This window comes from Sorex araneus, chromosome X (genome assembly GCF_027595985.1).
Source record: "Sorex araneus isolate mSorAra2 chromosome X, mSorAra2.pri, whole genome shotgun sequence".
NCBI lineage: Eukaryota > Metazoa > Chordata > Mammalia > Eulipotyphla > Soricidae > Sorex > Sorex araneus.
This window is the reverse complement of record NC_073313.1, coordinates 167158515-167185972: the sequence shown is the minus strand read 5'-3', so window position 1 is coordinate 167185972 and position 27458 is coordinate 167158515. Positions and strand designations below refer to the sequence as shown.

Sequence of the window (27458 nt, the reverse complement as noted above, 5' to 3'; positions counted from 1 at the left end):
GTCGGGTGGCGCGCGGAGGGCGGCGGCGGCGGCGGCGGCGGTTCGGCTCGCGCCCGGCACCGACCCGGCCCGGCCCGACCCGGAGATGTGTCCCCGCGGCCGGGCGTGAGCGTCGGGCATGAGCGCGCCCCGCGGGGCCCCGCGGCCCTGGCGCCTGCTGGCAGCGCTCTGCCTGCTGGCCGGAGCGGCGCCCATGGGCCGCGAGGAGCGGCGGCGGCTCGGGTGAGCGACCCCTGACCCCGACCCCCGACCCCTGACCCCGCGACCCCCGACCCCGCACAGAACCCCGCCGGGACCCTGCGATCGCTCGACCCCGTTCCCGCAGGGGCCCCGCGACCCCCGACCCCTGACCCCGCGACCCCCGACCCCACGCGGGACCCTGCGACCCGCGATCCTGCCACTCCGCGACCCCGACCCCGCAGGGACCCCGCGATCCTCGATTCGACCCGCGATTCCGACCTCGCAGGGACCCCGGGACCCCCCGCACGGGACCCCTCGGAATCCCCTGGATCCCAGCGACCCCTCCCGGGACCCCCGCACGGGACCCCCGGGATGCAGGCGCGCAGGGCAGGGGTCGTGCACGGGACCCCCAGGCTGCAGGCGGGCAGGGCAGGGGTCGTGCACGCGACCCCCAGGATGCAGGCGGGCAGGGCAGGGGTCGTGCACGGGACCCCCAGGCTGCAAACGGTCAGGGCAGGGGTCGTGCACGGAGACCCCCCAGGCTGTAAACGGGCAGGGCAGGGGTCGTGCACGGAGACCCCCAGGCTGCAGGCGGGCAGGGCTGGGGTCGTGAACGGGACCCCCAGGCTGCAAACGGGCAGGACAGGGGTCATGCATGGAGACCCCCCAGGCTGCAAATGGGCAGGGCAGGGGTCATGCATGGGACCCACCCCCCCCCCCCCGGGACCCCATACTGCAGGCGGGCAGGGCTGGGGTCGTGCAAGGAGCCCCCTGGGACCCCCAGGCTGCAGGTGGGCAGGGCTGGGGTCGTGCACGGGCCCCCCCGGACCCCCGGACCCCCGGGCTGCAGGCCCCTGGGAGCGTCACTGCCTTGCTCTTCCTTCCCGGTTCCCGGGCCTCCGTCCCCCTCTGCCCCTGGTATTACTGTCGTCCTTCGGTCGGGCCCAGAGTAGTCAGCGTGGCCAGCCTTGGGTGCCCAGCTGCTGCCCGCACCTGCGTGTCCAGGGAGAAGGGGCCAGTGGGAACGGCCCACCCGGCACCAGGGTCCCGGGCGCTTCTGCTGCTGGCAGGGACCCCGGGCACTGTCTGGGCGGGCGTCGGGGGACCCCTGGTGACCGTCCGCCAGGCCGGGCTGGGTCCCCCGCGGGAAGCAGCTCTGGGTGGCACAGGAGGGGGCGGGAGGCCAGTGGAGAGGCCCAGCGGGGGTCAGGGGCAGTCGCCAGATGGAGGGGGGAGAGGCGCCTTTCAGGGTTTTATTTTGTTTTGTTTTGGGGGCCACACCCGGTGGTGCTCAGGGCTGACTCCTGACTCTGTGCTCAGGGATCACTCCTGGCTCTGTGCTCGGGGGATCAAACCCAGGTCGGCCGTGTGCCAGGCCAGCGCCATCCATGCTGTGCTGCACGAGGGAGTTTTCCAAGCGTGTGTGAGCTGTGGGGACCCCACCCACCCCGAGCTGCCCCTTTAATGCCCACGGAGAGGTGGGCCGGGCCGTCAGCTCGAGTTTCATCGGCTTCCTTATTGTTTGACGGGTCGCGCTCTGGCGTGTGAGGTCAGCGGCAGCCACCGTCCCTGCGTGGAGCAAGGGGTGGGCGCCAGCCGGCAGGGGGACGGCAAACTCGAACCCGCCACTAGCGTTTTCTCTCCCCTGGAGAATTTAATGCACAGGGCTGCACCCATAACAGCGGGGAGGGTGTTGGCCTGGCACGTGGCCGACCCGGGTTCGATCCCCGGCATCCCCTAGGGTCCCCCGAGCCCCGCCTCAGTGACCCCTGAGTGCAGAGCCCGGAGTCAGCCCTGAGAAAAGAATCAGAAGATCCCGTGGTACAAGCGAGCGTGTTACCAGGATGCCCTTGGCAGGGACCGGGGTGGCGTGTCCCTCCCGCGTGCTGGGGTGAGCCAGCTGGAGGCCGCAGGGCGGGGTGTGAGGGGCCGAGGGGGCCGGCCCCCCTCCCGGGCTGCCGAGGGCCACCGGGGTCCTGGCTGACCGCCGCTGTTTCGGTATCGAGACGTTTCCTGTGGGACAAGCCACTGCGTCCCTCCCGGTGGCCGAGACTTTGCCTGGGCGTGGGCGGGCGGGAGACCCCTCAGGGGTACCCACCGCTCAGGCTGGGCCCCGAGCACCCCTGGGGGGTGGCCCCAAGGTTTTTTCTTTTTTCTTTTTGGGTTCCACCCGGCGATGCTCGGGGCTGACTCCTGGCTCTGTACTCAGGGCTGACTCCCGGCTCTGTGCTCAGGGATGACTCCCAGCTCTGTGCTCAGGGCTGACTCCTGGCTCTGTACTCAGGAATCACTCCTGGCGGTGCTCGGGGGACCCTATGGGATGCCGGGGATCGAACCCGGGTCGGCCGTGTGCCAGGCCAGCGCCCTCCCCGCTGTGCTGTGGCTCCAGCCCCTAGACTCAGGAGGTTTTCCGAGTGTCGGCCCTGCCGTCCCGGGCGCCTGCCGGAGCCGGAACTCTGACTCACGGCCTCTGCCTGCCCTTCTGACGTCTCCGAGCCCAAATAATGACTTACGATTAAGAAAATAACACGGCGGGACCCGCCCCGCCCTCCCCCTCCCCTCCCGGGCCAGGTGTGACGGGGACGTGGCGAAAGGGCAGCGCCTGCTCCTGGCACAGGGGACACGCCTGCCCGCCTGCCGGGGCCGGGCCACGGCGTCACGGTCGGGGACCCTGTTCGCGCGCCTTCTGTTCTTTGGACACAGAGCCCGGCCGGGAGGGCCCCGCCTTGCGTATGGCCGGCCCAGGTTCCGTCTCTGTGAGCACTGCCAGGAGTATCCCTGAGCACAGATCAGGAACCAGCCCTGAGCGCCTCAGCTGTGGGTTCCCCCCCCCCCCAAACAAGAAAGGGCCACGGAGGTAGGACAGTGGGGAGGGCGCTTGCCTGGCACACAGAGGGCTCGGGTCCAGCCCCCGCATCCCACAGGTCCCCTAGCACGGCTAGGAGTGAGCCCTGAGCACAGAGCCAGGAGTCAACCCCGAGCACAGAGCCAGGAGTCAGCCCTGAGCACAGAGCCAGGAGTCAGCCCTGAGCACCGTGGAGTGTGTCCCCCAAACTAAAACAGACACGTTTGCAGTCAGGGGCCCCTGACCCCAGGCCCCAGAGGGTGATGGGGGTCGCTCCCTTTGGCCAGCCTCGGGGATCTCGCCCTCATGTGACCCTCCTGGGTTCCACACACATGCATCCCTGCATACAGTCACATCCCTGCACACATCCTTCACACATCCCCTCACACACCCCCCCCACACACGTCCCCTCACACATCCCCTCACACATCTCCTCACACATCCCCTCACAATCCCCACACACATCCCCTCACACATGCCCTCACACATCACCACACACATCCCCTCACACATCCCCTCACACATCCTCTCACACATAACCACACACATCCCTTCACACACCCCCCTCACACATCCCCTCACACATCCCCTCATAATCCCCACATACATCCCTTCACACATCCCCTCACACATCCCCTCATAATCCCCACATACATCCCTTCACACATCCCCTCACACACACACTCACACACATTCCACACACACATCACACACACATCCTCTCACAATACCCTCACACACCCACACACACATCCCCTCACACATTCACACAAACGTATCCCCTCACAATCCCCACACATATCCCCTCACACATCCCCCACACACACATTCCACACACATCCCCTCACACATTCACACACACATCCCCACACACATCCCACACATATCCCCTCACAATCCCCTCACACATCCCCTCATAATCCCCACATACATCCCTTCACACATCCCCTCACACATCCCCTCATAATCCCCACATACATCCCTTCACACATCCCCTCACACACACACTCACACACATTCCACACACACATCACACACACATCCTCTCACAATACCCTCACACACCCACACACACATCCCCTCACACATTCACACAAACGTATCCCCTCACAATCCCCACACATATCCCCTCACACATCCCCCACACACACATTCCACACACATCCCCTCACACATTCACACACACATCCCCACACACATCCCACACATATCCCCTCACAATCCCCTCACACATTCCCACACACGCACATCCCCTCACACATTCACACACACATCCATACATACATCCCCTCACACATTCACATTTCACGCACACATTCACACACATTCACATCCCATCCCACACACATTCTCACACACGTCCCCACACGCACACAAGGCCCCCTCCCCTGGGGCAGGGCATGCAGTCTGCGCATTCAGGTGTGTGGGTCACATCCTGTGACTGTCGGCTGTGCCGCGTTGGCCCATGAGAAACATCTGTATGTGTGTGAAGCTGAGGGATGGGGCTTGCTCACTCCGACACGCCTCAGTGCAGGGGGGCCACGGGCGCCTGTGCTGTCTGCCGTGTCAGGGGGGCGTGGGGAGGCGGGTGTGCGCCGAGCTGCTCCCGTCGGGGAAGTTGGATGGAGCTTGAGGCGGCCCCTGGCTCTTCCTCGGGGGCCGTAACTGAAGTTCGCCTGCTGCCTGCCGGTGTCTACCCTGGTCACATGTTCCTGACACTTCCCTCCGTCTCTGCTCTCCCAACACAGGAACCAAGTCCTGGAAATGTTTGATCACGCCTTCGGGAACTACATGGTAAGTCGGACACTGCCCTCGCCATCCCGGGCGTGCACGGCGGGGGGCGTCACCTGCACACGTGTCGCGGCGCAGGCTGGTGGGGCGTTCCTGGGAGAGCGTCCGGGGCGGTCAGGGTCAGCTGAGTTCCGTCGCGGGACAGTTTGCTGCGGATGCTGTCGAGCCTGGGTGGCTTCTGCGGTTGGGGGTCCCGGTGTCCACAGGCGCCTCGGCCTGGGCAAACCGTGTCCAGTGTGAGCGAGCGCGTGGCCCAGGAGCCGGCCACTCCCTCCCGTCCCCGCTCCCAGCCCAGGGCAGACTTTGGCCGTGTCTGTTGTTATTAACCGGCGCGGGAAGCTCAGCTGTGCAAGAGACTTTCACACAGTCACTGGCGTCCTTAATGCCCCGCACTTAGGTTTCAGACCGGTCCCGGCAGGGGCCCGAGAGGGTGGGTATCGGGCGCGGGAGATCTGACTCCTCTCCCCGCACCGGGAGTGTCCCCGGAAAAAAAAAAACAAAAAAACAAACCAGAAACTATAAATGGTATCACGTATCTTATGGGTTTGATAGCACAGCGGGGAGGGCGTTGGCCTTACGGCCGACCCGGGTTCGATTCCTCCGTCCCTCTCAGAGAGCCCGGCAAGCTACCGAGAGGATCCCGCCCGCACGGCAGAGCCTGGCAAGCTCCCTGTGGCGTATTCGAGATGCCAAACAGTCACAACAAGCCTCACTGTGGAGACGTGACTGGCGCCCGCTCGAGCCAATTGCTCACAACGGGACGACAGTGACAGTGGCAGAATTTGTGTCATTCCAGAAAGTTGCCTTTCTGTGCTGTGTTTTGGCGTTCAGAAAACGTGCCGGCGGTTTCCTCCTGGCTCAGGCCTGTGGCGTGGGGCTGGCGGGCAGGCGTGGCTGCTTACTTGGTTCTGCTTTCAGGGTTGGCCGGTCCCGGAACCTCGTTTTTTCGATCGGAATCAGGTGTCGGGTGTCTCAATGAGCCCCTACAGCCCCTCATCTTTGAGGGTTGGTTTTGTTTTTTGGTTTTGGCTTTTGTCTTTTTTAGCATGTTTCATGCTTGGTTCTCAGTCCCTTTTTGGTCGTGTTTTATTTTAAGAGCACTTGTAGCTGAGCAGTGTTTCTGAAGAGGAAGGTTCAGGTGTGTTAAAATCACAGGGAAACACATTCTCAGAACAATCCCTTGAGCCCTCGGCCCTTCTCCCAGCTGAGTGTGTTTCTCTCAGGATCCGTGCTTAATCCCCAGCCCTTTCATTGTGGGGCCAGGTATCACTTTGCAGAGCTCGGCCAACGGTTTCGTGGCTTCACCTGCACCCTCACCCCTGCCCCAGCCCACAAGACCCCACTCTGGCCTCCGAGCTGGATAAGATGTCAAAAAGCTGAGTCGGGCGGGGGGCGGGGGGGAGGCTGGAGCGACAGCACAGCGGGGAGGGCATTTGCCTTGCACGCGGCCAACCCGGGTTCGATCCCCAGCATCCCATAGGGTCCCCCGAGCATCGCCAGGAGTGATTCCTGAGTGCAGAGCTGGGAGTCAGCCCTGAGCAGTGTTTCTGAAGAGGTGCGCCCAGAACCCAGGAACCAGGAAAGGTCAGTGGGCAGCCAGCCCCTGGTCCATCACTGCTCGCTGCCCTCGCCAGGACACTCGGCTGATGTGGTCACCCGTGTAAGGACTCGGGGACTGACCCCATCGGAGGCCGCTGCCTGGCGGGGGCGGTCTGCCCAGGGGACAGTGGCTGCTGTGTGTAGACAGGCCTCTGTGCGGTCTTCTTTTTTTTTTGGCGGGGGGTTGCATCCGGCGATGCTCAGGGCTGACTCCTGGCTCTGCACTCAGGAATCACTCCTGGCAGTGCTCAGGGGGACCCTAGGGGATGCCAGGGATCGAACCCGGGTTGGCCACGTGCCAGGCCAACGCCCTCCCCGCTGTGCTGTCGCTCCAGCCCCCTTCTGTGTGTTCTGAGGGCGGCTGGTGCCTGGGGGTCAGGGTCTGGGGCTGGGGAGGGGGTGTTGTCCTCTCCTAGGCAGCCCCGGCACCTGCGTCTCCCGGAAGCGGGCGGTCAGCCGCGGCCACGGGGCCCCAGCCTGTCCATGGCGAATGTGCTTTTCCTGTTCCCCTTTTTTTCCCCTTTTGGCTAGTGTTTGGGGGTTTCCTTTGGTTGGCTCTGGGTCCCGCGCTGGCTGCTGTTCCGAGCAGAGGCCCTGCCCACTGCCCCATCTTTCCGGCCCTTGCCCGTGGTGCTCTGTCCACGCGTTGCTGTCACCGTGAGAACACGCGGTACAGGACAGACTGCCGCCCTGTCAGGGCTGGGTCCTCGTGCGTTTGTTCCGGGGCAGGCTTGGCGTCTGGTCTATTGGCTGGGGGCAGGCCCGCGTCCCTGCTCTGCCTCGCCCTCCCGCCCTGGCCGCGCCCGAGGCGGAAGCGGGGACGTCTCTCGGCCGGGACCTTGACAGGCTGCCCGGCCGCACCTTGGCCACGTGGCTGTTTGTTTTGCCACGTATGTCAGCGCTGGATTTGCGTGTGGGCCACCTGTGGTCTGCTCTGTGGTTAACCCCAGGCCCCCCCCCCGGCCCCCCGCCAGGCGGTTCTGTCCCTCCCTTACCTCGAAACCGGGCCCGCGAGTGTTTTCATCCCGGGGCGAGACTCCCCCACCTGCTCTCTCTGCTTTGCCGTTGCTGCTCCAGTTCTCCTGGCCCCGGGCAGGCCTGGGGTTGCCTCTCGTCGTGACAGGCTGTGCGTGGGTGCTCGCCCGCAGGACCCTCAACAGCGTGGCGGGAGCTTCCCTGAGGGGCCGGAGTGACGAGGGCTGTTTCGCAGCCCACAGACGTCACATCCTGCACTTAGAAAAGGGCTTTCGGAATTTGTCAACAAGCGTCAGAAGCTTTTTCTGGGGCCGGAGCAAGAGCACAGCGGGGAGGGCGTTGGCCTGGCATGCGGCCGACCCGGGTTCGATCCCCGGCATCCCATAGGGTCCCCCGAGCACCGCCAGGAGTGATCCCTGAGTGCAGAGCCAGGAGTCAGCCCTGAGCATCGCCGGGTGGGACCCAAACAAAACAAAATAGTTCATGTGTGTTACACCTGAAACTCGAAACAGTGAGCACTGTCCTGCCACGCAGAGAACCCGCTTCCTGGCGTCCTGCCCCTGGGGGGGCGGCCCAGTGGGACCCCGCACAGCTCTGGGGTCCGCACGCCTCTCCCCTGCCCTGCGAGTGAGGAAGTGCCGAGTCCCGCCCTCGCCCCTGCGGTGCTGATCACAGCCAGACCGTTGGTCCCGGCGCTCCACGGCCCTCCTGCACCCGGGGGCCGAGTCCCTGCTGCCCACGTGGCGCCGTGGCCGTGGCTGACCGCTCCCGCCCCCGCAGGAACACGCGTACCCAGCGGACGAGCTCATGCCTCTGACCTGCCGCGGCCGAGTGCGCGGCCAGGAGCCCAGTCGGGGTGATGTGGACGACGCGTTGGGAAAGTGAGTACGGGGCAGGGGGCGGGGGGCGCGGGGGTTGTGGGGGGCGGGGCGGGGGGCTTGGAGGGTGTGGGGGGCGCGGGGGTGGGGCGGGGGCGGGGCGCAGGGGGCGGGCTCCCGGGACGCCGCCCTCCTGCCCCCGGATTCTGACGCTTGTCCCCTTGGGCCGTCCCGTAGGTTTTCCCTGACACTGATCGATTCTTTGGACACACTCGTGGTGAGTTCGGACCCGGGGGCTGCGAGAGTCGCGGGGTCTGGGGGGCGTCTGCTGGCGGCAGTTCCCGAGAGGCCCGGGGCGGGGCACCCCGCAGGCCCGTCCGACTCTTGGTTCTGTCCACCTGGGCTGTGCTGGTAGCGGGAGGACAGTGACTTTGGGCCGCCCCTGGCGGGGCTCGGGGCTGACTCCTGGCCCTGTGCTCAGGGATCATTCCTGGAAGGTGCGGGGGACCTTATGGGAGGCCGGGGATCGAACCCGGGTCTACCACGTACAGGGCTCCCAGTCAGACCTCCCGGCAGTTGACACCTGGGGGGGCTCTGTCACCTCAGTGGCAGGTCACGTGCCTGGGGCCACACGAAGGCTAGAGCAGGAGCCAGATTCAAGACCCCACGTGGGCCAGGCCCAGGGGCATCCCGGGGGTCAGCTGCTCGAGTGGGGGCTGGGGGTGATTTAACTTGGACACTGGACTCCCGGGCACTCCCGCCCTGTCTGCTGGCTCAGGTGCCCTGAAAGTTAGGTGAAGAGGCCTTGGGATTAGCTGCTGTTCTTCTCCAAGGCCGCGTTTTTCTGGTTAGCTGAGGGCAGTACCTAGGCCTGTGCCATGTTTAGTAGTTCTGAAGAGACTGACGTGGCCCTCAGGTGACTGATGTTATGAGGTGACTGACATGGTCCTGAGGTGACTGACATGGTCCTGAGATGACTGATGTGGTCCTGAGGCTGACTGACGTGGTCCTGACTGACATCGTCTTGAAGTTGACTGACATGGTCCTGAGGTGACTGATGTTCCGAGGTGACTGACGTGGTCCTGAGATGACTGACGTGGTCCTGAGGCTGACTGACGTGGTCCTGACTGACATCGTCTTGAAGTTGACTGACATGGTCCTGAGGTGACTGATGTGGTCCTGAGGTGACTGATGTTCCGAGGTGACTGACGCCGTCCTGAGGCTGACTGGTATGCTCTCAGCTCCTCGGCCTGAGGATCATTTCCTTGGTGAAAAAGACTCACCCCGCCTGTGCTGATTGCCCGCCTCCCTTTCCCCAGGTCTTGAATAAAACCAAAGAATTCGAGGACGCTGTGAGGAAAGTCGTGCGGGACGTCAACCTGGACAATGACGTGGTTGTCTCCGTCTTCGAAACGAACATCCGGGTGCTGGGGTAAGTGGGAGGAAGACAGGGACCCACCCACCCGGGCCGGCCTTCCCGTCCCCTGGGCAGTTAGCTCCTCACTGGCTTTTGAGGGTCACACAGGCAGGGAGAACCGCCCTGGGCCCAGTGACCCGTAGGGGCTTGGCCTGGACGTGGCGCAGTCCAGTGGCGAGAAAGCGCCCGCCAGGCCCAGCCCTCAGGCCCGACTGGGAAACTCAGCAAGGGAGGGGTCTCGGGGGCCACTCGGTCATGCTCCCCTTTGTCACATTCTTTGTTTTTGGTTGGTTTGGGCCCCGACACCCGGCAGTGCTCAGGGCTGACTCCTGGCTCTGCACTCAGGAATCACTCCTGGCCGTGCTCAGGGGACACCGTGGGATGCCGGGGATCAAACCCGGGTTGGCCACATGCAAGGCCAACGCCCTCCCCGCTGTGCCCCGTCAGCACGTTCTTCCCTCACTGTTGCTGCTGACTCAGTTTCCCTGGGTCTGTTGTGCCCTGAGACGCCGCGGGGAGCTCGGGCCACCCGCTCGCTTGGCCACAGGACGGGTTTATTTGTTTTTTCAATGCTCCGAGTCAAAGGCCATGGTAGCCCGTGTCCGTTGTTTGCGAAGTGTGATAGTCGTTCACCTAATGCGACGCTGAGGACCCTTTCAGTGAACCCTGGGGGCAGGCGAGTGCAGAGGGACTTGGACTACTTGGCCCGGGGGCCACAGCACAGGGGCCGCCTGCCGGCCCTCCCGGCCCCGCTGTCTTCTCTCACTGCCTCTGTCAGTAGCAGGTTCCCGAGGTCGAGTGGGCGGGGCGGGCCGGGCTGGGTGGGCTGGGCGGGCGCTGACCTTAGTCCCCCGGGCACAGGGGCCTCCTGGGCGGCCACTCGCTGGCGCTCATGCTGAAGGAGCAGGGCCAGCACATGCAGTGGTACAGCGGCGAGCTGCTGCAGATGGCCACCCAGCTGGGCTACCGGCTGCTGCCTGCCTTCAACACCACCAGCGGCCTCCCCTACCCCCGGGTGAGTACCAGTGGGCGGGCGCCTCAGTTTCCCCGGGGCCCAGGGGGTATTGAGGCTCAAGGCAGCTCCCGCCGGCGTGTCCCTGCTGTGGGGCCCTTGGGTGGCCCGTGGGTGGCCCTGGCTCGTGGCGGTCACCCGCAGGGGAGAGGCAGGCGGGGGCAGGGCGTGGCCGCAGGGCGTCCCTGAAGACCCTTCACCACCGGAGTCTCTGAGGGCCCTAGGCACCCGCGTGTGGCCCGTGCGGCATCCCCGGCTCCCGCCCGCCCTGACCGAGCCCCCGGGCGTCCCGCAGATCAACCTCAAGTTCGGCCTCCGGAAGCCGGAAGCTCGCACGGGCACCGAGACCGACACCTGCACGGCCTGTGCCGGGACCCTCATCCTGGAGTTCGCCGCCCTCAGCCGCTTCACGGGGGCCACCATATTCGAGGTTTCCGGGGGGCCCTCCCGGGGCGGCACCAGGCGGGCAGACGGGCGGGCGGCCCCCAGGGGTCCGTCAGGGCCCGAGCCCCCCGCACGCATGCGCCCCGCCACGTCCCCCAAGGAGACCCCCCACCTCTCTCTCTCTCTCTCTCTCTCTCTCTCTCTCTCAGGAGTATGCGCGGAAGGCCCTGGACTTCCTCTGGGAGAAGCGGCAGAGGAGCAGCAACCTGGTGGGCGTGACCATCAACATCCACACCGGGGACTGGGTGCGCAAAGGTGCGGCCCCCCACCCTCTGGGCCCCCGTGTCCATACTCGGGGCTGAGCTGCCCGGGCGTACGGCAGCCTCCAGGCGCCTTCCCCCTCCCCCCTCCCCCCAGCACTGTCTCACCCGGTCCCTCATCACTGTGGACCCCAGGCGCCCTCAGCGGGCCCTTGTCCACCCATCGGCACTGCGGGGGGCCTCCTTGTGGTCTCGTCCCCTCTGGTCTCGGTGGGTCTTCAGATTTCAGCGCATTTGCGGCAGCTCCTTCGTCTTCCCTCCCTCCGGTGCTCTGTGGGTGCTGGCCCTGGTGCTCTGTTCTGAGTTTCCCTACGCTCGGGGCTCACGCCCGGCTCTGAGGCGAGGAACCACTCCTGGTGGGTGCCGGGGACACCTCCGGGTGCCGGGGATCGAACCTGGGTCCACCGTGTGCAATGCAGACGCCCACTTTCCGTACCATCTTGCTGGGCCCCTTTTTTTTTTTTTTTTTTAAATTTTTTTATTGAATCACCAAGTGGAGGGTTACAAAGTTCTCAGGATTATGTCAGTTATACAATACTCAAACACCCTTCCCTTCACCAGTGCCCATCTTCCATCACCACCCCCCCCCCAGTATATCTGCCGCCCCCTCCCACCTCCCCAGTCCCCACCCTTGTACGTGATAAGTTTCACTTCGTTTACGCCTTATCTCGATTACATTCCATGTTTCAACACACAACTCACTACCGTTGCTGGGGTTTCCCCCCAAAAACAGAAAAAGACAGTCCTATTGCCAAGGAGGCATTTGATAGTTCTCCATTGCTAAGAATATAGAGATATTAAGTCCCGCTGTTTGTTACATAACTTTTCTTTTTCCCGCTTGCCCCGTGCCACCGAGTTCACGCCTGTTTAGTAATCGCCACGCTGTCTGACAAAGGGAAAAAAAACCCGAAGAGGATGGTTATTTCCCGTCATCAGCCGGCGTGGGGCTCTGGCTTAGTTGATAGTCTAGTAGAGTGTCTGCAAGCAGTTTCTGGAACCAAAGGTCTTGCGCTGATATCGGCTCCGGCTCGAGATACCACCAGCGTCCCGCTGGTCCATGTACATAATTTTTCCCCTTATATCCCATTCCCACGCCACGAGGTCTGTTTGCTTAATGGACATCACACTACGTTTGACACCACGCCGCGTTTCTTCCTGAGAAAGAAGGATATTTCTTCTCAGCCGGCTTGGGGATATAGCTTAGTTCAGTCTAGAGAGATGGCTACCACTTTGATTGCCTTCAATATTTCAACAAAATACTTACTATTCTTGTTAGGATCTCCCACAAAAGTCCGACCCATTAAGAAGGAACCATTACGTATTGCTGATACTAAGATGACATTAGGTCACGTGGCCACGGTTTTGGGTTTCTGTCTAAAGTCCAGGGAAAATACTGTCTGAAATTCTATCACTACAGTCTTTTACCCTTTTATGGTGCTCATAAGATGGGAAAACCTAGAGAAATACCGGGCCCCCCGCACGGGCAGAAGTGGGAAAGCTCCCTTGTCCTCCTCCGTCATACTGGGGCTGCGGGCGCGGAGAAGTGGGAAAGCCCACGTGGCTGCACTCTCTTTAAGTGTCCGATGTGGAAAAAAAAAACCCATTGTTTTCTGCCTGTGTGTTGGGGATAAAGGTCAGGTCTCACGCGTGTAGGGCGTCCCGGCTCTACGCTCCGGCCCTGGAACTGTTTTTGTCTAGTTTGGTGTTTGGGGCCACACCCAGCAGTGCTCAGGGCTTACTCCTGACTCTGCACCTAATCGTTATCCTGAGCAGTGCTCGGCCAACCCCTTCAGTATCAGGGATTACACCCGGGTTGGCCGCACAAAGGGACCTGCCTCCAGCTCTTGTGTCTGCCCAGCCTCTAGAATATTTGCTCCCGGTGACTGAAAATTGAGTTATTTGAGATATTTTTTATCGCTTCATTTTTATTTCTCTTTCTCATTCTTTTATGTTTTGTTTTTTTTTGGGGGGGGGCACTCCTTGCTCCGGATTCACTGACTCAGGATGCACTCCTGGCAGTGCTCAGGGGTCCGTAAGGGATGCCGGGGATTGAACCCAGGTCGGCTGCTTGCAAGGCAAATGCCCTGCCCCTGTACCCTACCACTCGTACCCTATTTCTCCCGTTCACATGCAGCTCCTAGTCCGCAGTAATCCTGTTTTCTTTGGCAGGGGAGGGGAGGAGAAGGGCATTGTCGTAGAAGCAAGGAAGGGAATTTCATGGGCGCAGCCGGCCTGGGAGCCGGGTGCCCACGAAGGCGCCTTGAGAAAATGCCTCGGGGCTGGCTGGGATGGGGCTGCAGTGGGGCTGCATGTGCCGGGCCCTGAGTTTGGTCCTGGCCATCCCGGGGTTCCCCAGACCGGCCAGTCGAGGCCCCGGTAGCCTGTTGGCCCCGTCAGCTACTCGGGGCCAGGCCCCGTCTGCCCGGAGTGGCCCCTAAAAAAGCGTCCGGCAGTCTGTCCTGCTTTCAGTAAACAGGGTCTCGCTTAGGAAAGCGTGTTCACGGGAGACAAGGCGCCTGCAGAGGCGTGTCTGCCCGTGGCGGCTCTCCCCACTCCCTGCTGACTCCGTTCCCCGTTCTCGCGCCCTGGTGCCCCCCGGCCACGTGCCTGACGGGGCTGTGTCTCCCGCAGACAGCGGCGTGGGGGCCGGCATCGACTCCTACTACGAGTACCTGCTGAAGGCCTACGTGCTCCTGGGGGACGACAGCTTCCTGGAGAGGTTCAACACGGTGAGCTCCGGGCGCGGGGCCACACGGGGGCGGGCCGGGCGGGGCTGCCGTGTCGGCTCTGGCCGGGGGCTGCGGGCCCGCCCGTGAGTAACAAGGAGCACCAACGTGCGAGTTTTCAATGGAGGCCCTGTGAGGGCCGCAATCGCCGTGACTGGGGTCGGGCTCGCCTCGAACCCGGGCGTGGCCTTACAGAGCAGGACTCTCGGGCTCCCGCCTGAGGAACGGCCCAGAGCACGGCCTGGCAGGTTCGCTGTCCGCTGAGCCTTGCTGGCTCCAGCCCGGTAGGGCCCCTTGTCCCGCCCAACGGGCCAGGCCCCAGCTGCTGCCCCCAGCCCAAGGCCAGCTCGGAGCGGGGTCGCAGGAATCAGTGCCCGGGAGAAGCGTTCGGGACAGACGGCCCGGCCCCGGGAGGGCAGCGGCCACGCGGGTGCTGGGCCCGGGGCTGCGGGTGACCTCCCCCCTCTGTGCCCTCCCACCCCCCCCGCAGCACTACGACGCCATCATGCGCTACATCAGCCAGCCGCCCCTGCTGCTGGACGTGCACATCCACAAGCCCATGCTCAACGCACGCACCTGGATGGATTCGCTGCTGGCCTTCTTCCCGGGGCTGCAGGTAGGGGGCGCTGCTGGCCTTCCCAGGGCTGCAGGTAGGGGGCGCTGCTGGCCTTCCCGGGGCTGCAGGTAGGGGGCTCTGCTCACCCTTCCCCGGGCTGCAGGTAGGGGGGGCTGCTCACACTCCCGGGGGCTGCAGGTAGGGGGTGCTGCTGGCCTTCTTCCTGGGGCTGCAGGTAGGGGGTGCTGCTGGCCTTCTTCCCGGGGCTGCAGGTAGGGGGCGCTGCTCGCCCTTCCCGGGGCTGCAGGTAGGGGGCGCTGCTCACCCTTCCCGGGGCTGCAGGTAGGGGGGGCTGCTCACACTCCCGGGGGCTGCAGGTAGGGGGTGCTGCTGGCCTTCTTCCCGGGGCTGCAGGTAGGGGGCGCTGCTCGCCCTTCCCGGGGCTGCAGGTAGGGGGTGCTGTTCGCACTCCCGGGGGCTGCATGTAGGGGGCGCTGCTGGCCTTCTTCCCGGGGCTGCAGGTAGGGGCGCTGCTGCCTTCCCGGGGCTGCAGGTAGGGGCGGGTGGGGCTGGGGCCGTGTCTGTCTACGAGTGTCGGGACCGTCCCTGCTGCCTCTCAGGTGCTGAAGGGGGACATCAGACCCGCCATCGAGACGCACGAGATGCTGTACCAGGTGATCAAGAAACACAACTTCCTGCCGGAGGTGAGGCCCGCAGGGACCTGCCCCCCCCTGCTCCTATCAGAGACAAGGGCCCATCTGGGCTGGTTCTGTTTCATTCAGGCTGGAGTCACAGCACAGCGGGGAGGGCGTTGGCCTAGCGGCCGACCCGGGTTCGACTCCCGGCATCCCCTAGGGTTCCCCGAGCACCACCAGGAGTGACCCCTGAGCACAGAGCCGGGAGTCATCCCTGAGCATCGCCGTGTGGGACACCCCCCAAATAAATAAGTTTAGAAGAAAATACGTCCCTGCCCGACTGTCACCCGCCCCCGAGAGAGACGGTCTTAAGCCCCACGTTGGCGTTTCCTTCTGCGTGTTTGAGTCTGACTCTGCCCTGGAGCCCTCCTTCCCCTCGCGGGGTCCCGACTGTCTCTGCGTGGCCCCCGCAGGCGTTCACCACGGATTTCCGGGTGCACTGGGCGCAGCACCCGCTGAGGCCGGAGTTCGCGGAGAGCACCTACTTCCTGTACAAGGTGAGCGCGGCTCTGCGGGGTCTCTGGGCTCCTGCTCGTGTCCGCGTGGGCGTCTGTCGCAGGGCCGGGGGTGCGGTCGCCCAGACTGTTGGGCCCCAGCCCGCTTGCCCCCTTTAAAAAGAAAAAACAAGTTTCACGGTCTCCGGAACGTTCCTTTCCATTAGCCACCAGGAAGTGCCCCAGCGGCACCCAGGCTGCGGCAGTCTGGGCCCCGGCAGCCCCCCAGGGCCATTCCACCCCTTGGGAGCCCACCCCGCGGGCAGGCGGCCGACTCGTGGGTGCTGCTTCCGAGGCCGCCTGCAGTCGTTCCGGGTCCTCCCCGGGGCCTTGGGGAAACCAGCGTCTCCCCGGGCGGGTCTGGCTGTCCCGGCCTAGCTGACCGGGGCCCACCCGGCCTGCCCTGGGCCGCGTCCGCGGAGCCCGTAGGCGCTGACCCCGCACCCTCTCCTCCGCAGGCCACGGGGGACCCCTACTACCTGGAAGTGGGGAAGACCCTGATCGAGAACCTGAATAAATACGCCCGCGTGCCGTGTGGCTTTGCCGCCATGAAGGACGTCCGCACCGGCAGCCACGAGGACAGGTGGGCCGGGGGGCTGCTCTCCAGGCCCGGGGGGGGCACGTGCCGGGCCCTGTCCTCTGCTCCTCTGCTCCAGGGCCTCGCCCCCCCTGAGGGAGCCTGTCAGACCAGGCTCTGCGCTCAGGGATCCCTTCTGGCGGTGCTCGGGGGACCCTCGGGGATGCCGGGGATCGAACCCGGGAACCGGGGTCGGCCGTGTGCAAAGCAAACAAGCGCCCTCCCCGCCGTGCTGTCACTCCAGCCCCTGAGTTTTTAAAATGTCACCTGCGGGGCCGGAGTGACCACACCGGCCGGGTCCCGGGTCCCGGCTTTCGGCTCCTCCTCCCCCTCCTCCCCGCCTCACGCCCGCCTTGTGTCCCAGGATGGATTCCTTCTTCCTGGCGGAAATGTTCAAGTACCTGTACCTGTTGTTCGCGGACAAGGATGACATCATCTTCGACATCGAGGACTACATCTTCACCACGGAGGCCCACCTCCTGCCCCTCTGGCTGTCCACCACGAACCAGAGCCTCTCCAAGAAGGACCCCGTAGGTCCTGGGCATGGGCCGGGCGTCTTCCCGCCTCCCGTAAAACGTAGCTTGTGACTAGAGTCCAGTGGCGGTCAGAGGGCAGGAGGGTCCCAAGCAACAGCACAGCGGGGAGGGTGTCGGCCTGGCACAGGGCTGACCCGGGTTCGATCCCCAGGATCCCAGAGGGTCCCCCGAGCACCGCCAGGAGTGAGTCCTGAGCAGCGCGGAGGGTGGCCCCCAAAGCTAACAACCCCCCCACCAAAAAAACCCACAAGAGGCCAAAGGTCATCCGGTGTAACTTGCCGGTTCCCCCGAGGGGCTCTGCGCACGCCGCGTGTCCCAGCAGCTTCCCCCGAGCGGACTCGAGCAGCTCTGCCCTCCTCCCGCTTACCCGCCTCTCGTCCCTGCGCAGGCGGCCGAGTCCACGGAGCTGGACGACAGCAACTTCGACTGGACCTGCCCCAACACGCAGATCCTGTTCCCCAACGACCCGCTATATGCCCAGAGCATCCGCGAGCCCCTCAAGAACGTGGTGGACAAGAGCTGCCCCCGGGACGCCATCCGAGTGTAAGCCATGGGGCCGCGTGGTCTCTGCAGAAACGGGGCAGAGCCGTCGTGAACATCGTCAGGTCCAGAGCACAGCTGGACGTGCCCCTGCACAGTTCCGCTTGCAGAAGTTTAGAAAGCGCGTCAGAGTGTTCTTGGGGCCAGAGTGATAGCACAGCGGGGAGGGCAGTGGCCTGGCACACGGCTGACCCGGGTTCGATCCCCAGCATCCCCTGGGGTCCCCCGAGCACTGCCAGGAGTGATTCCTGAGTGCAGAGCCAGGAGTCAGCCCTGGGCATCACCGGGTGGGACCCAAACCCCAGACCCGGAGGAAGCCAGAGCAACCCCTAGTGGGAGGAGGAGGGTCCCTGTAGCTGCTGCTTGCTGGCTGTGGGTAACGGTTGTGGCGTGACGGCCCCGTGTCCCCGTGGTTGCGTGGGCAGGACCGCTAAGCTGGGGGAGATGCTCGTTCTTTTTAAGTGGCCTTCACTGACCCGTGTCCCTGCCCTTGACGAAGCGGGAGGAAGGTCTGGGCGGGGCGGGGGCGGGGGCAGACGGATGCCGCAGACCCCCGGCCCGTCCGGACCCTCCGGGGGTCCCCGACGTGGGTGGCCTGGCGCCCTCATGCTGCTGGGGCTGGCCGTGACACGCCTGTGCTGCCGCAGGGAGCAGAGTGTCCGGAGTGGGGCCAAGCCCCCCCTGCGGGCCCGCGACTTCATGGCCACCAACCCCGAGCACCTGGAGATCCTGAAGAAGATGGGCGTGAGCCTCATCCACCTCAAGGACGGGCGCGTGCAGCTGGTGCAGCACGCCATCCAGGTGAGCGCGTGTGTGCGCGCGCGTGTGTGCATGGGATTCCTCACCTCTCTGGGGTGTGTGTGTGTGTGTGTCTGTGTCTGTCTGTGAGATTCCTCACCTCTCTGGTGTGTGTGTGTGTCTGTGTGTGTGTGAGTCTGTCTGTGAGATTCCTCACCTCTCTGGTGTGTGTGTGTGTGTGTGTGTGTGTGTGTGTGTGTGTGTGTGTGTGTGTGTGTGTCTGTCTGTCTGTCTCTCTGTGGGATTCCTCACCTCTGGTGTGTGTGTGTGTCTGTGTCTGTGTCTGTGTCTGTGTGTGAGTCTGTTTGTGGGATTCCTCACCTCTCTGTGATGTGTGTGTGTGTGTGTGTGAGTCTGTTTGTGGGATTTCTCACCTCTCTGTGGTGTGTGTGTGTGTGTGTGTGTGTGTGTGAATCTGTCTGTGGGATTCCTCAGCTCTCTGTGGTGCGTGCGTGTGTGTGTGTGTCTGTGTCTGCCTGTGAGATTCCTCACCTCTCTGTGGTGTGTGTGTGTGTGAGTCTGTGGGATTCCTCAGCTCTGGTGTGTGTGTGTGTGTGTGTGTGTGTGTGAGTCTGTGGGATTCCTCACCTCTCTGTGGTGTGTGTGTGTGTCTGTGTGTGTGTGTGAGTGTCTGTGGGATTCCTCAGCTCTCTGTGGTGCGTACGTGTGTGTGTGTGTGTGTCTGTCCATCTGTCTGGGATTCCTCAGCTCTTTGTGGCTGTCCTGATCCCGCCACACCCCCCATGTGCCTGCTGGGGGGCCGCCTGGGCCCCCTCCGTCCCTCGGCTGTGGCTGGTGGTGATCTCTGCCTCGTGCTTGGGTGTCTGCTGTTGGGCCTGGACAAGTTCACCCCAGCCTGTCTCTGCGCTGGGCGTGTCCGGGACGGAGACATCCAGGGCCTCGGCCCCTGTACTGGGGTCCTGGCGGGCCTCGGGTGGTGCTGGGGCCCCCCTTCCCGGTGCCTGTGGCAGGATGTTGCCCCGTCCCCAGACGGGAGGGCACCTGCCCGGCCCTGCTGTGGGCCTGGGCCAGGCTGGGGGGCTCCTGCCCGCCCGCTGGGACTCACAGGCCGGGCCGGGCCGCCCCTGCAGGCCGCCAGCTCCGTGGACGCCGAGGACGGGCTGCGCTTCATGCAGGAGATGATGGAGCTGTCCAGCCAGCAGCAGAAGGAGCAGCAGCTGCCCCCGCGGGCCGTGCAGATCGTGTCGCACCCCTTCTTCGGCCGCGTGGTGCTCACCGCCGGGCCCGCCCAGTTCGGCCTGGACCTGTCCAAGCACAAGGAGGTGGGTGCCCCTGTGGGGACAGGGCCGAGGGGGCACCGAGCCGGGCAGGGTTAGCCAGCCCGGCTTCTCCCTGGGCATGAAAAGCCTGAAACTGGGGGCCGGAAAGATGGCTCAGTGGGTAGCGCGTTTGGGTCTGGACGCGCACGCCGTGGAGACCTGGGGTCTGTGTCCTTGTGGGAGGGGGTGGGGGCTCTGTGCCCTCTGCAGGAGCCGCCTCCCACTCTGGGCGTTCGGGGGGACGGGGGCAGCCCGGGGCTCCCGGAGGCAGAATCTGCCTTTTCCCTCGTTCTCCCCGGGCTGGCCCCGTCAGAACAAGCCGGCCGACCGCGCTGCTCGTGGGAGACGCGGTGGACCCAGGGCCCCGGCACTGCGGGGCCAGGACGGGCGGAGGTGACGGGCTGCTCTGTCTCCGCAGACTCGCGGGTTCGTGGCCAGCAGTAAGCCCTACAACGGCTGCTCCGAGCTCACCAACCCCGAGGCAGTGACCGGCAAGATCGCCCTCATCCAGCGGGGCCAGTGCATGTTCGCCGAGAAGGCCCGCAACATCCAGAACGCCGGCGCCATCGGCGGCATCGTCATCGGTGGGTCGCCCCGCCCCCCACGGGGTCTCCAGCTCGCCTGAGGGGGGGTGTGCGTGTGTGTGTACGTGTGTGCGTGTGTGTGTGCACGTGCTTGTGTGTGTGCACATATGTGTGTACGTGCTTGTGTGTGTGTGTGTGTGTGTGTGTGTGTGTGTGTGTGTGTGTGAGCCAGTCAGCTGTGGGTGAAACCGCGCAGATGGATTTACTGCAGGCTTGAGAATTAGGCCCCGACTCGGGGTCGCAGCTCAGCTTCAGATGCGAGGGGCCTTGGGAGGGGGACGGGGAGCATTTCCCCCCCCAGACCCCGCCCCAGGCAGCTGGCACTAAGGGGAGGGGAGGACAGCGCCCTGGAGCACTGGAGGGAGGTGCTCCTCTAGCCTGGGCCTGGGGGTGTCTCTGGTTCCGCTGTTCGGGAGCACTGGGGAGGCTGGTGCTCCCTTCAAAGTGCTCCCGATCAGGGCGGGTGCTCCCAAATGAGGCGGGTGCTCCACGTGGGGCTGGCTCTGGCCCAGGCAGCAGCGCCCCTGCTGGTGGACCGTCTGGTGGGTGTTTGCTCCCGGGCCGGCCAGCGAGTCCACTGCTGTGTCCTTCAGAGCACCCAGTGTGCTCCAGCGGGCAGCCCGCCGGGGCCCTTGACTGCCCCCTCTGCGTGAAGGGGCCCTGGCCCCCCTGTTCGGCTGTCGCGTGGACTGGGGGGGTGTCTGGGGGGCTCTCGGAGTCCGAGGGGGTGTGAGGGAGGACCCCAGAGAGCCGCCGGTCCCTGGGCCCGGAAAGCCTTGTTCCTACTGGCCAGCCTCAGCCTCGGAAAATATTTCAATTTTTCTTTTCTGTTCTGGGAGGAATGAAGAAAGGGAGGGGAAACTTTGTTTCTTCGAGTTCTAACTTTGACTGTTGCAAATTCCTTTTCTGAAGCTCTGCGGTTTGTGTGTTGTTTTTTGGGTTTTTGTTTTCTTTTTTTTTTGGCTTTGGGTCCCACCCAGTGATGCTCAGGGCAGACTCCTGGCTCTGCACCCGCAGTCGCTCCTGGCGGGGCTTGGGGAACCCTGTGGGATGACGAGGATCGAACCCGGGTCAGTGGCGTGCCAGGCAAACGCCCGCCCCGCTGTGCTGTTTTTCTGGCTCCTCGGAAGGTTCTGTTTCTGCTGAAGCCCGTGCGCGGCTTTGATGGACTTTAGTCACGAGCCTTTGGGACGCGGGGGCCGCAGTGCTGGGGAGGGGGGACAGCCCCAGTCCCTGTGGAAGCAGGCCCTGGCCGCACCACCGCGCCCCGCCCACTTCCAGTTCCCAGCCCCTTTGCTCCGCCCACTCAGGTCCCAGGGCCTGTGGCCCCGCCCACTCAGTTCCCAGGCCCGTGGCCCCACCCACTCGCAGTTCCCAGCCCCTTTGCTCCGCCCACTCGCAGTTCCCAGGCCCCGAGGCCCCACCCACTCGCAATTCCCAGGCCCTGCGGCCCCGCCTACTCGCAGTTCCCAGGCCCCGAGGCCCCGCCCACTCGCAATTCCCAGGCCCTGCGGCCCCGCCTACTCGCAGTTCCCAGGCCCGTGGCCCCGCCCACTCACAGTTCCCAGGTATGTGGCCCCGCCCACTCAGTTCCCAGGCCCTGCGGCCCCGCCCACTCTCCCCTCCTGTCCTCGTCTTCATCTCAGAGTGGCCCTTGGGTGACAGGTGTGGCCGCTACAGCCCGAGTCCGCGCTGCCCACCAGGTGGCTTCGGGTCCCAGCCCTGACAGCGGCAGCAGGGCACACGGGGGCAGCGCCCCTAGGCCGGGCTGGGCTTTGGGCTGTGGGTGGCCCGGCCGTCTCCCGGGGGCCCCGGGCTGGGTGCTGGGGGCACGTGCTCGTCCGGCCCGGCGGCCCCTCACGCAGCTGTGTCCCTTTCCTGGCAGATGACAACGAGGGGAGCAGCAGTGACACGGCCCCTCTGTTCCAGATGGCGGGGGACGGCAAGGACACGGATGCCATCCGCATCCCCGTGCTCTTCCTGTTCAGTAAGGAGGGGAGCATCATCCTGGACGCCCTGCGCGAGTACCAGGCCGTGGAGGTGCTGCTCTCTGACAGGGCGCGCGACCCAGGTAGGCACGCGGGCATGCACACACGCGTGGGGACACACACAGGGGCACACACACACTAGGGGGACACACGGGCACACACACACGAGGGACACACACGGGGGACACACAGGGACATGCACACATGGGGTACACACAAATACAGGGGACACGCACACACGGGACACACACGGGGACACACATGCATGGGGACATGCACAAGCACAGGACACGTACACATGGTGGATACACACATGGGGGACATGCACACACACGGGGGACACACACACACATGCAGGGGATACATGGGGGACATATACACACACGGGGGACATGCACATACAGGGCATACATGGGGGACATGCACACACAGGGGACACGGGCACACGGGAGGACGCAGGGATGCACACGTGTGGGGAAATAGCATGCAGGGGCACATACGTAAACGTGCAGGAACGCACACACGCGAGCACACAGGCACGGACACCCCTGCTCAGCCAGGCCGTCCTGGCTCTGAGACCCGTAGGCTCCTGAGCGTCTCCGCCTCCCACCCCCTGAGGGCCGGTCCCGTGTCCTGGGGAAGCGAGTGTGGGGAAGGCTGGCCCGTCCCAGAGTCCGTCTCGGACGCTGCGGGCTCCCGGGAGAGGGGCTCCCGGCCACCCGAGACCCTCTGCAGGGAGCCGTGTGCGACCCTGAGGCGGGCGTCTGAGTGGGCGGGCGCACGCCACGGCAGGACGCCGGCCCGGCCCCCCGGGACCTAACGCCTCCCTTTCCTCCGTTTGTGCTCCCGGACGGCAGCCGCCTTGCTCAGGGGCCAAATGTCGCCCAGCTACATTCTTAACAGGAGTAAGTATCTCGCACTGAGCACCCTCAGGCTACATATATGGACACGCGTGGGAGCCTGCCGGCGGGCACGCAGCTGTACATGCATGCGTATATGTGGGTACGCACCCTCAGGTCCCATGCAAGTACATGTCTGCAGGCATGGGCGCGTGTGCATATATGTGGGTACGCACCCTCGGGTCCCACGCATGTGCGTGCCTGCAGGCACGGACACGCGTGTACATATATATGGGTACGTACCCTCGGGTCCCATGTGTGTGCGTGCCTGCAGGCATGGACATGCGTGTACATATATGTGGTTATGTGCCTGCAGGTGTGCGCCCTTGGGTCCCATGCGTGTATGTGCCTGCAGGCATGCACACGTGTGCATATATGTGGGTACATGCTCTCAGGTTCCATGAGTATGTGCCTGCAGGCATGGACACGTGTGTGCATATATGTGGGTACGCACCCTGGAGCCCATGCGTGTGCGTGCCTGCAGGCATGGACACACGTGTGCATAAATGTGGGTACGTGCCCTCAGGTTCCATGCGTGGACGTGCCTGTAGGCATGGACACGCGTGTGCATATATGCTCTCTCTGGCTTTGTGTCTGTGGTGTTGCCGTCAGCCTGGTTGAGTGTCCTGTGTCCTGTGTGGACGGCCCCAGCACGTCCCTTGCAGGGCTGGGGGGGGGTCCTGCCCGTCAGGGCACCTCTCGGGAGCCGCTGAGTGGACCCACCCAGCCCTGGTCAGCGTGTGCCAGGACGGGGGCAGGTCCTGGCCGTCCACTGCCTGGGGTGGTTGTCTGGCCCCTCACGTCCAGTTCTGGCTCTGCGCCTCTGGCTTCCTCTTCTGCGTCCGCGTCAGCTGGCATCTTTGGTAGAATGTTCCAGAACATTCTCTCTGGAGGCAGGAGAGTGGAGAGAGGCCGGGGGCAGGTGGGAAGCACTCAGCTGCCTGGACAGGAGAGGGACAACCCCGCCCCGCCCCCGTGTCTCGGCGTGTGTCTGTGTGGGTCTGCCATGTGTAGTGTGTATGCATGGGTCTCTTTGTGAGTCTGTGTGAGTCTGAGTCTGTGTGTGAGTCTGTGTGTCTGAGTTAGTGTATATGTATGAGTGTGTGTGTCTGTGAGTCTCTGTGTATCTGTGTCTGAGTCTGTGAGTCTGTGTGTGAGTCTGTGTGTATGTGTGTGTGTGTCTGAGTCTGTGTGAGTCTGCATGTCTGTGAGTCTGTGTGTGTAACTGTGTGTGTCTGAGTGTGTGTGGCTGTGAGTCTGTGTGTGTGTGTGTGTGTGTGTGTGTGTGTGTGTGTGTGTGTGTCTGCGCTGTGAGACCCACCTCTCCCTCTCCGGGTGTCCCGGCCCCTGGCAGTCTTGCCTAGTGTCTGTGAGGGGGAGGGGCTGAGCTCGGGCCCCTGGGGGCAGCTGAGGTTATCTCTGAGGCGGCCTGAGCCGGAGCTGGAGCTGGTCAGGACTGACTCTAGGTCATCCTGTGCCCCCTGCCCTCTGCCCTCTGCCCTCTGGCTCTCCTGGAGACCAGCGTCCGTGTCCCTCAGAGGCCCACGTGTCCCCATGCCGGCCCCCACCAGGCGTCACTGTGCCACTGGCCAGTGTCTGGCTTCCTGTCCTGTGCTCGGCCCAGGCACTATCCTCGCGCTCGCTCAGGGGACCGGCTCGGGGGACAGACAGGGGGGACAGGCAGGGGGGACAGGCTCGGGGGACAGGCAGGGGGGACAGGCTCGGGGCACAGGCTAGGGGCTCCGGAAGGCGCAAGGGTCCCCGGGCCTCTCTGGGCTGCAGCTGTGGCTGACGGGTCGTGCCCGGAAGAAAGGCCTTAGGCGGGGTGTCGGGGCGTGGCCGTTGCGGAGACTGAGGCGGGTCGGGTGAGGGGTGAGGCTCTGTCAGGGGCCGGTGCAGACCCGGGGCCTCTCACCTGCACATCGTGAGATCCCACCCCGCCCCTCGGCCACAGAGAACGTTCCGGGCCCGCTGGGCATCCCCAGTGCTCTGGGTGGCCCTGGCAGGTGGGCCGCGGGGACCCCCGAGGGGTCTGTGGCCGCCCCCAGCTCTGACTCCGTCCCGATGCCCGTCCTCACGCGGCCCTCCAGGAGCACTGCTGGGGAAGCACCGCGCGTGCGGGGACGGGCGCTGACACGTGCTTCTCCCCCAGACGCTGAGACGGAGGCTGAGGAGCCACCCGGCCCCGGGGAGGACCCGCCGGCCGCCGCGCCAGAGGACAGCGAGCCCCCCGGCCCGGCCCCCGACGGCCCCGAGCACCCCGGCCTGTCGGAGGAGTGCAGGGGCGCGGACGGGGACGCGGACGGGGACAGGGACGGGGACAGGGGCGTGGACGGCCTGAGCCAGAACACCGACTGGGCCCGCGAGAAGGAGCCGCCCCTGGACTCGGTCCTGGCCGACTGGAGCGAGGAGATCGAGGCCTTTGAGCTGATGGAGAAGGACGAGCTCTAGGGGGGCCGCGTCTCCCTGGCCCCGGGTGCGGGGAGCCTCCACGCCTCCGGGGCGTCCAGGGGCCTGGGGCTGCCTCAGGGAGACCGGCCGCGCTGAGGTTCTGCTTTGGGGCCCCCAGGGGCCGAGGGGCCCCTCGAGACAAGGCTTGGGCCCTCCCTCGCGGGGCCCTCGGCATGGCCGGCCGGTGCCAGAAGCCTTCTAGCCTCTGACTTGATTCTGTCCCTGCAGCCCAGAGCCCTCGGGGGGCCGGGCCCTGCCAGCCCGTCCGTCTGTCCCTCTGACTCCCTCCCGTGGGCCTGGCTGCGGCTCCATCTCCCCGTGGCCACCAGGGGGCGCCGTTGCCATCCCAGGAGCCCGGAGACGAGAGAGATCCAGAGACAGACGGGAATTGGGGTCCCCCCCACCCAGCCTCCGCCTTCCGCTTCCAGACCCGGCCCGGCCGCCCCCCCCAGGCGGGCTTCCCTTCCCCTCCACTTTTCACTTGCTTTCCTTAATCGGCTTCCTGAGGGGGGTGGGTGGGGGCTCCCGAGACCCTGAGTCCTAGGGACGTCTGGTCTACCTCAGTGAGCCGTGGACATGCAGAGGGCCTGGGGCTGGTGATGGCCGGGGCTGGAGTCAGGGCGTCCCTTTGTGACTCAGACACCAGGGCAGGGTATGTGTGTGTGCGTGTGTGTGTGTGTGTGTGTGTGTGTCGGGCGGGGAGGGTCTCCCAGGTAACTTGTTTAACTAAAAATGCGCCAATTCACAAAAAATGTTCTAACTCCCCCCACCCCACCCCGCCCTGCTCATCCCCCGTGCAGAGGTTCAGGTGTGAAGGAATCGTGACAGGAAATCCAGCGGTGTGGGAGAGATTGGTTAGAATAAGGTGTTCTGGTTTCCTCCGTCTTCCTCCTCTTTCCCTTTTTAATTATTAACAAGCTTCCCGCAAGAGCAATGGTCATTAGAACAAAATCTTTTAAATCATACGCTTCCTTTTTTTTTTTCTTCACAGTATTAGAGTAAAACAAAAATCGAGCACTCTGATTCCTTTTTATTTTTCCTTTTTTAAGCTTCTCTAAGACGCAGTTGACCTGGAATGTTTTTTATTTAAACGATCATCAGACAAATCGGGGTTGTTATTTTTTTTTTTTTTTTAACAGCAAAGCCAGCATTTTCCCTCTAACCAGCCCCCATGCCAAATTCATGCAAAAGAGAAGGGTCAGCCCGAGGGATTCCGGTCGTACTCCTGCGTTTTAGGGGCGTGGTGGCGGTGGAGGAAATATCCAACCAGTTGTTTTAATGCACAATGCTTCAGTCAGAACATAGAGAGAAAAAAAAAAAAACATTCTGTGAATGAAATAATTGTATGTGCAGATTTTATAAAAGACATTTTTAAACGCCCAATCTACAGCCGTATATTTTCTTATGATGTAATTTATGAAGCCGTTGTCCTTGGGTGCAGGTGCTGGGTAGTGCTGTGGTAGACAGTGTCCTTTGCTGATAAACGTGTACATTCTTTCTAAGGGAAACTCCGTACTGTGATGTAAAAGTCTGGGCAGATTGTACATAATCCGTGTACATAATTGTGTATTTGATTATAATTACTGATTGTAAAGATTTAATAAAACATGTAAATATACCGGGGTCTGCTGTCATTCGGGTTTTAACCTCAACCGCACGTCTGTTAGATTTTTGACTTGTTTTTTTCTAATTTTTTGTTTATTTTTGGCTTTTTGCAGTCACACCCGGCGATGCTCAGGGCTGACTCCTGGCTCTGCACTCAGGAATCACTCCCGGCATTGCTCGGGGGACCCTGTGGGATGCTGGGGATCGAACCCAGGTCGGCCAAGTGTGCAAGGCAAACGCCCTCCCCGCTGTGCTCTCGCTCTGGCCCCAGTTTTCTTCTATTTGAAACTGAGATTCTGTGGTTTGCAGTGCTATTGGTGATGGGTTTCCATGCACAGATCCCAGCCGAGTGTCCATCGGACACGCCCCCAACCCCACCTCAGCCGTG

At 63.8% G+C, this 27458-nt stretch overlaps 1 protein-coding gene across 6 annotated transcripts; it reads left to right on the top strand.

The window, feature by feature from the left end:
* Positions 1-27088, top strand: EDEM3 (ER degradation enhancing alpha-mannosidase like protein 3). Of its 6 annotated transcripts, none has more exons than XR_008627334.1 (21): positions 1-222; positions 4774-4819; positions 8171-8271; positions 8446-8485; positions 9528-9640; positions 10487-10640; positions 10933-11067; positions 11231-11336; positions 13973-14070; positions 14558-14683; positions 15244-15327; positions 15732-15815; positions 16271-16395; positions 16754-16919; positions 17314-17468; positions 18113-18266; positions 19355-19546; positions 19962-20127; positions 22057-22198; positions 22973-23020; positions 25167-25255. XR_008627334.1 is itself a non-coding variant. In XM_055122082.1 (21 exons), exons 1-21 carry the CDS (start codon positions 119-121, stop codon positions 25463-25465), a joined length of 2682 nt encoding a protein of 893 aa, XP_054978057.1. In that variant the 5' UTR covers positions 1-118; the 3' UTR covers positions 25466-27088. The 6 variants fall into 6 exon arrangements, 3 of the variants coding, with proteins under 3 accessions (XP_054978057.1, XP_054978056.1, XP_054978058.1); XM_055122082.1 differs by having other exon boundaries at positions 22013-22198; positions 25167-27088; XM_055122081.1 differs by having other exon boundaries at positions 22013-22198; positions 22970-23020; positions 25167-27088.
* The last annotated feature ends 370 nt before the right edge of the window (positions 27089-27458 follow it).